Source organism: Bufo bufo, chromosome 10, assembly GCF_905171765.1.
Source record: "Bufo bufo chromosome 10, aBufBuf1.1, whole genome shotgun sequence".
Classification (NCBI taxonomy): domain Eukaryota; kingdom Metazoa; phylum Chordata; class Amphibia; order Anura; family Bufonidae; genus Bufo; species Bufo bufo.
The window spans coordinates 40702021-40713873 of NC_053398.1; the positions used below are offsets into that span (position 1 = coordinate 40702021).

Below are 11853 nucleotides of genomic sequence, written 5' to 3' on the forward strand. Positions count from 1 at the left end.
TCATTATCCCAATTACAATGAGCAGATAAAAGGTCCAAAGTTCATTTAAAGTGTGCTATTTGCATTTGGAATCTGTTGCTGTCAACTCTCAAGATGAGATCCAAAGAGCTGTTACTATCAGTGAAGCAAGCCATCATTAGGCTGAAAAAACAAAACAAACCCATCAGAGAGATAGCAAAAACATTAGGCGTGGCCAAAACAACTGTTTGGAACATTCTTAAAAAGAAGGAATGCATCGGTGAGCTCAGCAACACCAAAAGACCCGGAAGACCACGGAAAACAACTGTGGTGGATGACAGAAGAATTCTTTTCCTGGTGAAGAAAACACCCTTCACAACAGTTGGCCAGATCAAGAACACTCTCCAGGAGGTAGGTGTATGTATGTAAAAGTCAACAATCAAGAGAAGATTTCACCAGAGTGAATACAGAGGGTTCACCACAAGATGTAAACCATTGGTGAGCCTCAAAAACAGGAAGGTCAGATTAGAGTTTGCCAAACGACATCTAAAAAAGCCTTCACAGTTCTGGAACAACATCCCATGGACAGATGAGACCAAGATCAACTTGTTCCAGAGTGATGGGAAGAGAAGAGTATGGAGAAGGAAAGGAACTGCTCATGATCCTAAGCATACCACCTCATCAGTGAAGCATGGTGGTGATAGTGTCTTGGCGTGTGCATGTATGGCTGCCAATTGAACTGGTTCTCTTGTATTTATTGATGATGTGACTGCTGACAAAAGAAGCAGGATGAATTCTGAAGTGTTTCAGGCAATATTATCTGCTCATATTCAGCCAAATGCTTCAGAACTCATTGGACGACGCTTCACAGTGCAGATGGACAATGACCCAAAGCATACTGCAAAAGCAACCAAAGAGTTTTTTAAGGGAAAGAAGTGGAATGTTATGCAATGGACAAGTCAATCACCTGACCTGAATCCGATTGAGCATGCATTTCACTTGCTGAAGACAAAACTGAAGGGAAAATGCCCCAAGAACAAGCAGGAACTGAAGACAGTTGCAGTAGAGGCCTGGCAGAGCATCACCAGGGATGAAACCCAGCGACTGGTGATGTCTATGCATTCCAGACTTCTGGCTGTAATTGACTGCAAATGATTTGCAACCAAGTATTAAAAAGTGAAAGTTTGATTTATGATTATTATTCTGTCCCATTACTTTTGGTTCCTTAATAAGTGGGAGGCACATATGCAAACTGTTGTAATTCCTACACCGTTCACCTGATTTGGATGTAAATACCCTCAAATTAAAGCTGTCAGTCTGCAGTTAAAGCACATCTTGTTAGTTTCATTTCAAATCCATTGTGGTGGTGTATAGAGCCAAAAATATTAGAATTGTGTCGATGTCCCAATATTTATGGACCTGACTGTAAATGACACAGGCTAAGACCAAAGTCATGTGTGACTGTCCTTACAGGTGAATCTTACAGATGCCAAGTGCATTCCTCGGGTTTTGGAAGCAAAAAGAGCTGAATAGGGGGAGGGAGTGCTTGGGCCACAAGCAGGGAGGTCGTACCAACTAACCTGATCCAATGAACTCCCCCCACACACACCCTGTACTGGGGTGCACATACTGTACTTCCTTGTCACAGAGTGATCTTAAAGGTCCAATATCTGTGAGCTGACCCATCCTCCACAGAGGCACCTGCAGATATGTAAATGTACTTTCAAGACTCCATCATGAATAAATGAAAAAGGATCGCCTATCAAAGAGAGATGTACGTTGGTACCTCTCCCAGAGTACTGCACAGATTGGAATTTCAAATTAAATGGGGGGGGGGGATAACATATATAAAACATAACTTTTAATAAATTTAGCTTAGAAAACGGCCCCTAACAAATACAGAGAAACAAAAAAACACACAACAAAAAGACCTTGCATGGGGCTCGAGATATTAATCAAGAGCAAAATACAGGGCCCAAGCCAGAACTGCATAGAGGTTCCGTTGACGGGACAAAGTAACCATAACCATAACCAAAACCAATATTTGAGAATGGTAAAAAATGGATAGATCTTACCGGTCCAGTTGGGTATCGTCACGTAGATGTAAAGGAGGTACCAGTTCAATAAAAACAGCTCCAAGGTACTAAAAGTCAGATAGCGAGTCTGGATGTGGAGCCGGGGTAAGGGATCTGATACTGTCCCTAATGTACCCTACTTGAACTGGTGTTCCCTAATGACCTCCTAATACGGAGACATCGCCCCGAAAGTGGTGGCCCCGTCCGAAGCCTCACCCTAATCTAAAGTCCCTAGAACGCCCTAATTCAATTTACATCAGGAGGGCTTCGAGGGACCACGACCGGATGCTCCAAAGTACACCTTGAGATAGTGTTGTTTCTCTTATATCTCACACGGATTCACACGGTGAAGAAACTATGTCCCAATGCGTTTCATCAATTAAAGGGTCAGCCCCACGAATCATCAGGGGACACGGGGCTAAGGCTATCAGAATAGTGTGAAGAGGTGCGTATGACAAAACTCAAAGGGTTTCTACAATGTTCTGGAGACAAGCGTATGGCTGAGCTCCTGGATGCAGGGACACTAAACGTTGCAGTGTCCTAGCGTTGCTAGGCACCTTATTTATATCTACGTGACGATACCCAACTGGACCGATAAGATCTACCCATTTTTTTACCAGTCTCAAATATTGGTTTTGGTTATGGTTATGGTTATGGTTACTTTGTCCCATCAACGGAACCTCTATGCAATTCTGGCTTGGGCCTTGTATTTGGCTCTTGATTAATATCTCAAGCCCTGTGCAAGGTCTTTTTGTTGTGTGTTTTTTTGTTTGTCTTTATTTGTTAGGGGCCGTTTTCTAAACTAGATTTATTAAAAGTTATGTTTAATATACGTTACTGCCACTCCATCATGAATGCCTGCTATCCATAAATTTACACTCTGCAAAACCTGGATTTTTAAAAGCTTGTACTGTGCGTGTACTCACATACACAGTGGAAACAATGACCACTGTTTCAGCCAAAGCTAAGCCATGTAGTGAGTGAGGTGGACGGATGACAACGGATGATGCTAACAAACAGGCTCCTTATGACTGCACCCAGCAGCTGTACTGCCTCCCACCACACTGTGCAGTGTGCACAGAAGCTCTTACCACTGGTCACCTCATAATAGGGAACAGTAAAATGATTGCTTAGTGCTATACTAGCGCCTACCTTATCCAATCTTCTAAAAAGACTTGATAAAGGGGCCCTAAAACCTAGATAGGCTCCTATCTAGCTCCTTTTATTCATCTTCTGGTTGTCCCCTGTGCCTGCCTCAACCAGCTGAGTTGGGCAGAACCCAACAGGTATACCTCCCCTACTCACGTTTGTCTGTGTGTATGAGGAAACCATGGAAAACCCACACAAGAGAACATACAAACTCCATGCAGATGTTGTCTCTGGTCAGATTTGAACCCAGGACCCCAACATAAGTTTCCAGTTCTAACCATAGAGCCACCATGCTGCACAATATGCAGCAAAACAGTTCACCTGCAGCTTGATGTCAGGATGTGACTCTTACCTCCCAGAATTAATAATCAGCATCAGTAAGAGTCCACCTGAATAGCTGGCACCCCCTCCATTGGACCATGGTAAATACAGCTCTGGCTTGCTGTGTAGCTCTACCTCCATAGCTCTGCACCCAGCAGCTGTACTGCCTCCTACAATGCCCTGCAGCATGCACAGAAGCTATTACCACCGGTCACCTCGTAATAAGGAACAGTACAATTAATGCTGAGTGCGATACTAGCGCCTACCTTATCCATTCAGCGAAAAAGACTTAATAAAGGGGTTCTAGAACCCTGATATGTGTTGTCTGTTTTTTTACCCACCAATAAAGCTCCTTTTATTCATCTGCTGGTCATCCCCTGTGCCTGCCTCAACCACTTGAGTTGGGCGGAACCCAAGGGGTATACCTCCCCTACTCACCCCTCTATTCTTGTGATATTCCTCTGGCGACTTTGCCTGGAGGATTCCATCCAAACGTATTGGCACTGGCTGCAGTGACATCATCATTCTCATCATCTCCACATACGAACCCTACATCTTTAACGCACTCACTACTCTAATACAGGTGAGTACATACACATCCCTCCAGGGATTGAGATGTCTTACCTATTAACCCTATGAGCACCTTCTCTCTCTAGCCATTTTACATTCCATAGATAGGCAAGTGTATGTTGGAGTCAAGCACCTATATGGCAGTCACTGACTTCTCAGGGAGTTGCCCCAGCCACACAACTATCCCTGTACTTTAATTCCTTGTGAGAAAAGTGAATTACAAATGTTTGTCATTGGCAGTAGTACCTGAGCTTCTGCAAGCTGTGCGACAATAGCATTACAAGTGTTCAAAACCTACTGGCAGTCTCACAATTCTGAACAGTAAATCTGCATGCCATTTACGTAGAAAAGTCAATGCTCCTCTGAAGCAGCTTATATCCAGGGAAAAAGAATCAAACATGTTAAAATCAGCAGAGCACTGATAAACCTACCACAGAGGCAGACCAAGCCAGTGCTATGAGATCCATGCTGAGTGATGTACCATCACTGAAATACTTCAGATGAGTTTTAAGAGAGCTGTATAAATCCATACTGAACTATCCATATGTATATACCCCCAAAAGGCTCTGAATGGTGTGAACTAATAAAATAAGATAATACTCAACTTATGATCCCCCACCTCTCTCGTTTCAACATTTCATAGTCTCCTGCCAGTCTCTACAGGTACATTTTTGATGTGATTTGGAAAACCGAGCAGAAATAAACTGTGGCCGCATGAATGGCAGCAAGCACCCCCCCTCTGAAAGCAATGGGAGGCGGTTTCTGCATGGGCACTCCATGGCTTGTGAGGGCAAGACCTAAGAAGGACTTAGTTCGCTCTAAAAGAGTAATTTTAATTATATTTAGTAGAATAAAAATGTATTAATTTATCTGTATACATGCTGAATGTGGAGCTTGTGGATCATGTCTGTTGTCTTCTTCGTTTCAGAGACTAGTCATCACAAACACTGGAAAAGTTTCAGTAAACTCTATGGACATTTATTTACCATATGATAATGGTGAGAAACTGTAGAAAACATTAAATGATTTTCTGCTCCTTTACAAGTGATGGTCTATTCTCAGGTTAGGCCATCATTTTCTGATCAATGAAGGTTCGACAACCTACACCTCCACTGATCAACCGTTCTGCACTTGCTCCAGCACTGGAAGTCGGCATCGGAAGTACACAGCTCTGTTATTTTGAAGTGGACGGAGCTGGTTACTGCAACACTGCTCCCATTCACTATTATGGGATGGAGCTGGGTAGTTCGGGTACAGAACCAACTACAAAACAGCTGATCATCAGAGGTGTGGTTGTCAGACCCCCACTGACCAGATAGTGATGACCTATGGTGAGAACTCCTTTAAAAATCCATAATTTCATTGTGCAGCTATACAAAGTACAATTTATTAGGCTACATCACATAGTACAAGGCTATTATACGGCCCTCTATAGACATCTAGGGGTCTATATGAATTCTCAAAAAATTCTAGTAAGCTCTATCTGACACAGAAGCATTGCTTCTAGGGGAGAATATCTAAAATAAGTTGCTCTACATGGCAGCACATGTAGTACATTAGTACGTACAGCTCCACATTACCCAGCCACAGGAAGTCCTTTTGTTGCCTTATGCACAAGGTGATAGAAATGCATATGCAGTTTCAGTGTTTCACCTGCAGCTTATCTTAAATGTGCACTGTCTTATAGTACATCATTAAAGAGATTGCTCAGGAGAATATAACGACATGGCTGCTTTCTTATACAAACAGAGCAACACCTATCCATGAGTTGTGTCTGGCACTGCAGCTCAGTTTCACTGAAGTGTATGGAGCTGAGTAGCCATACCACATAAAACCCTAAAACCCGTGGAAAAGTGTGGCACTGTTTTAGAAGAAAGGAGCCATATTTTTCTGATTGTGTGCAACCCTTTTAAGACATATTCCTTAGTTAGATTTCAAAGAGCCAATAGCAAATACAATGTATTTGGAATGCCTTTTTTATCATTTTGTTATCATGCAGCCTTGTGCTAAAATAAAATAAAAAAAATTCAAGTTTTCCCCAACTATTGGCATTCAATACCCTATAATGAAAAATTAAAAATAGAATTTTAGAAATTGTTGCAAATGTATTAAAAAGGAGAAGCTAAGATTTTGCATGGACAAAAGTATTCAGAACCTTTGACACTTGTAATTTAGCTCTGGGGGCTTCCCATGACTCTTCATAATCTTTGAGATGTTTCTTTACCTTTATTGGAGTCCATTTGTGGTACATTCAGTTGATTGGACATGATTTGGGAAGACACACACAGCCCTGTCTATATAAGGTCTCACAGCTGACAATACATATCAGAGCAAAAACCAAGGCATGACGAGGAATGAGATAAAACGATGCTCTGTTCTAATAAAGCCAAGATTTAACTTTTTGGCCTCAATTCTAAGCATCATGTTTGGAGAAAACTAGGCCCTGGTCATCACCTGCCCAATAACATCTTTACAGTGAAGCATGGTGGTGGCAGCATCACGCTCTGGGAGTGTTTTCAGTGGCTGGGACAGAAAGACTGGTCATTGTTGAGTGTTCACCTTCCAACAAGACAATGACCCTAAGCACATAGCTAAGACAACATAGGAGTGGCTTAGGGAAAACTCTGTGAATGTCCTTGAGTGGCCCCACCAGAGCCCTGACTTGAACCCAATTGAACTTCTCTGAAAAGACTGGAAAATGGCTGTCCACCGACGGTCCCCATCCAACCAGACAGAGATTGAGAGGATCTAAAGAGAAAAATGGCATTAAAATCACAAAATACAGGTATGCAAATCTTGTGGCATCATATCAAAAAAGACTGGGGGCTGTGATTACTTCCATAGGTGCTTCAACTGTGTATTGAGTAAAGGGTCTGAATACTTATGTCAATGCAAGATTAAAATTTTTCCTTCTCAATAAATTCGCAAAGATTTCTAACATTCTGTTTTCATATTCTTATTATGGAGTACTGAATGCAGAATATTTGGGAAAACTCTTGTTTTTTTTTTATTTTTATTTTGGCACAAAGCTGTAATATAAAAAAAAGTGAAAAAAGTGAAAGGGGCTGAAGAAAAAATATAAAAATTTGTAAAAATCCACAAATGTATCATGGTTTAGAACATGTCAAGATAAACACTTATCAATCGTTATATTGTATGTATGTATTAATTATATGTTTGTTTGTCACCAGGAAACCTGACTGTTTCTGAGCCTACTTCATATTACATAATTGTAAATACCAACTTTGGTCTTCGACTGGATATTCAGCTTGTTCCTATAATGCAAGTTTATATATATTTAGATAATTCTTACTTTGGCCTTACCTGTGGTAAGTTTGTAGAAAAATTTATGCCCTGTAATAACTTGTTAATATGAGAGCATGTTTACTTGACTTATATATTTGAAGTACAAAAATAGAAGGAGACAGAACAAACCCAGGCCACATAGGCCACCATCACTGGCAAATTTCTTTGTACAATCAGTTGTACACTGTGTCCTAACATCTGATAACACTAAGTGTCGGGATACAATGTGGTCTTCTCTGGTTTCTTTGAAATAGGGTAATGCTTCATTCACGTGTCAGTATTTCAATTAATAGTTTCCATCAGTGATTTTTAAACCAAAACCAGGTGTGGCTCTAAACACAGAACAGGTGCAGATCTTTTCCTTATACCTTATATCGGTGGAGGCTCCAATCTTAGTTTTGGCTCTCAATCACTGATGGAAATCTCTGACCAAAACATTGAGGTGTGAATGAGGCTTAAGACTTTTGCTGTGTGACAGGTGACCTCCTCTAGACGGGAGACGCTTATTATAGAGAGTGATTGGTGAGTGGTAGATGTTTATATAGTGATTGGCTAGTGTCTGGAGCCAAGAGTGGAGCTGCAGTATGCTACAACATACTCCTGCGGGGAGGTGCTAGTGTTTGGACCGGGGGAGCAGCAGAAGAGACCAATGAAGAGAAGGTAAGTAGGCTGTGGTTGGATAGGGGGAGAGGAGAATTAGAAAGGTTAGATAGGGAGCAGAGATGGGTAAAGATCAGATCCAGAGTGTGACCATCTCTGTGGGTGGGAGCTGAAGACCACTGTGAGAGGCCGAAGGAGAAAGAGAGTGATAGAAGTTTAGAGGAGGCTGAGTGGCAGGTGTCAATAGGGATGTTGAAGTCACCCATGATGATAGTGGAGATGTCGGCAGAAAGAAAATGTAGGAGCCATGTGTTAAAGTGGTCAAGAAAGATGGTGGCTGGGCCTGGGTGGGGCGGTAAATGACAACTACTTGAAGGTTGGAGGGAGAGTAGATGCGAACAGAGTGTACTTCAAATGAGGTGAGTGTAATGGAGGGTGGCAGTGGAGTTGGGCTAAAGGAGCAGGTGTCTGATAGGAGAAGACCAACTCCTCCACCATGTTTGCAGCCGGGGCGAGGGGTGTGAGTGAAATGAAATCCACTATATGAGAGTGCAGCAGTGGAGGAGGTGTCAGAGGGTGTCAGCCATGTTTCTGTGAGACCCAGAAAGGAAAGTATTTGAGAGATGAAAAGATCATGAATGTAGGACAGTTTGTTACAGACAGAGCGTGCATTCCATAATGCCTCTGCATGACAAGTTATTGAGGCATTGACATTTTTTGTGGGGGTATACCCACCACTTTTGTTGGCTTTTGTTTCAATAAATTGTTTGAGATGAGGAAATATCCATTGCATGCTTGTAATTTAATGTCCTACTTTCATGGTATAATATCACTGTAGAGTGAACTTTTTACATTTTCCATGATTTTCACCCGAAAGCCAAATATGCCTAACTTTTTATGAGTAGTGTACAGGCTCGTACTGGCCCACCGGGAAAGCGGGGATTTCCTCGGTGGGCCCCCAGTCTCCTACTCCCGGAGATAAGATGGAGGAGTAATTATTTCTCCTTTCTCACGAAAGATAAATATTGTAGCCACCAGGTGGCAGTATTGCACAGTGATGCAGCCTCCTACTGGTGTAAATTGCACAGGAGGCCCCACAGTATCTTCTAAACCTCCCGGGCTGCTGACAGTGAAGGATGATAAAACATGTCCGGCCCTCCCTGCTGTCAGAAAACTGTGGCTGCTGGAGAGAAGGACTCCTCTGCGGTGCTGGGCTGATTTCTTAGGTGTATGACAGTAGTGTGCAGTAGGAGACTGTAAGGGGGAAATAGGGGATTTGTTTATAGTAGACTCAGATGTGTGTACAGTATGTATGCTGCTTTCTGAAGAGTTCAGAGTGGCATTGGGGGGACTCTGCCCTAGGTCCCCCCCAATGCCTCTGCTTTAGGTGCACCCCCATTAATGCCCCAACTCCAGATACCCCCTAATGCCCCCACTCTAAATGCACCCCTAATATTGCCTCTTCTCCAGTTGCTCACCTAATACCTCTGCTCCAGGATCCCCACTATTACCCTGCCTCAGGTGACCCAAATGCCTCTGCTTCAGTTATGACCCTCCGTTTGTGCCCATTGCTCATATTGCTCCTCTAGCGCATTTGTTTGGGCTTTATTAAAGATCGTGACCTGCAAAGGGGGTTGGACTTATGCCCGAAAAATTCTGCACAGTGCGTCACATTCTCCAGTATTGACACGTATGGTTTACATGGCGGCAGTGATGATATTCCGTATTTACAGGCATCACTGCTGTCATGTAAAGAGATACTGGTGGTTGAGTTGTGGAGGATTTAAAGGGGTTGTCCAAGTTGTCAAGTTATGCTTTCCACACCATAGGACATAACTATATGAATAGTGGGGTCCGATTCTGCAACCCCCACTGATCCCAGGAACGGGTCCTCTTCCCCCTTTTTATGGTGTGACAGGCTACACATATGCCCTGCTGCCCCATTCATTCTCTTTGGGACCACTGAAAATAGCCAGCGCTGTACTCTACCATCTCCGCGACCCCATAGAGAATGGATGGAGGGGCAGGGCATATGCTCAACTTGCCACTCAGTCAAGAAGGTGGATCTGTGGGGGCTCCAGCATTCAGCACCCCACAGATGACTTAGTTATCCCTGATCCTGTGGATAGAGGATAACTAGAAAAGTGGACACAGTCCCTTTAACAGGCGAGCATTTCTATTTTAGTTTGACACATATTTTGGGCCAGATTTTAAATTCTTATTTTATTTTTTACACCCAAAGAAAACCTTTAAGGATAGGGAATGTGAAAATGTGAAACAGCTATGACACGACAGGTGACAAGTGTCTGATTCATGGGAGTCTGACTGCTGGGACCCCCATGATCAAGGGAACGTGGTCTTAAGACCCCTGTGTACATAGATTTGCGGTAATGTCTCAGGACCCCTTTTTTATGATCAGTGGGTGTTCCAGCAGTCAGACCCCCAGCAATCTGATATTTATCACCTATCCTGTAGATAGGCGATAGGTCATTATGGTAGGACAACCCTTTTAAATATACTGTAGATTATGTGCAATCTGCGGAGGTTAAGATTTGATAAATTTAATGCCAGATATTTATGCATAAAGAGGTTAAAGTGGTTTTCTCACTTCAATAAATGGCATTTAACATGTTGTTAATAGAAGGCACTTAGTAATGTATTGTGATTCTCCATATTGCCTCCTTTCCATCACATTATACACAGCACGTATCCGTGGTTGCGACCACCATGTAATCCAGCAGTGGTGGGCGTGCTTACACACTATAGGGAAAGGCTGGAAGTGCGCATAGGGCAACACCTTTACCTATAGTGTGCAAGCGCGGCCACCGCTGCTGGATTACATGGGGGTGGTAACCACAGATACGTGCTGTGTATAATGTGATGGAAAGGAGGCAATATGGACAATCACAATACATTGTAGTAAGTGCCTTGTATTAACTTTCACTACATAATAAATGCCATATGCTGAAGTGAGAGAACCCCTTTAAGTGTGCTACACTTAATAGGTTTAGGCATACATGTATTGGTGTGTGCATTGCATGTTTTCTATGGGTGATTGGTGTGTGCTATATATGATCTATGTATCAGTGGTGTATGTGCAGCATGTGCCATATGCATCAGTGGCTGGTGACCCATGTATAAGTGTCTTGTGTGCCACATGTGTCCAATGTGTGATTGGTGTGCGCTGTATGTGTCTTGTTTCTGACTGATTTAAGTGCAGGATATCCATATACACTATTAACCTACACAAAGGCAGCTCTGTCAACTTAGACAGCTATAATGACCACTTGTACAACATCCAGAATAGACCAAAACCAAACAAGTGGAAATAATATATCAAAATGTCATTTATTATAAAATATAAAAGTATGGAAAAACAACAGGATGGTATACAGTATACGGAGAAGCACAGGGCCAATAACCCCAAGAAAACTACCAGTAAGTCTGTGCAGTGTAAAGCACAGGTAGGTACGACCAAAAAAAGGCGTGAAGCTCAGGGATAACCAGAATAGTATGACATATGAGGGTCACCCCCAATAGGGTTATGTACACAAAGTACAACAGACCAGATCTGGTGAACCGTGAGCCATAACGCACATACACCAAAATACATAGGCGCCAAGACAAACCAATAGTAGTAAATCCAAATTGATAGGAATCAAATGGCAGGAAATCAAAAATAGCATGCACCTGAATACAAAGGACCCACTATGGATACATACAGAGGTGTCCTATAGGATGTATGGAGCTGTACTAGTGACAGGACGTACCTGAAGACATGGTAGCAAAATGGATGTCAGACCCTGAGCGCGAGACCTCGACGCGCGTTTCACCTCAGCGGCTTCGTCAGGAGGTACAAAGTGGTAAGTAAGCA

General features: G+C 42.7%; 1 protein-coding gene across 1 annotated transcript in view; it reads left to right on the plus strand.

The window, feature by feature from the left end:
• LOC120980014 (mucin-2-like) overlaps positions 1-7299 on the plus strand; it is a gene marked incomplete at its 3' end in the record, with an annotated part of 74127 nt that extends 66828 nt beyond the window's left edge. The window contains exons 9-10 of the mRNA XM_040408879.1: positions 5002-5071; positions 7265-7299. Coding sequence (XP_040264813.1) covers positions 5002-5071; positions 7265-7299 — 105 coding nt within the window. The remainder of the gene's footprint in view (positions 1-5001; positions 5072-7264) is intronic.
• Positions 7300-11853: the final 4554 nt, after the last annotated feature.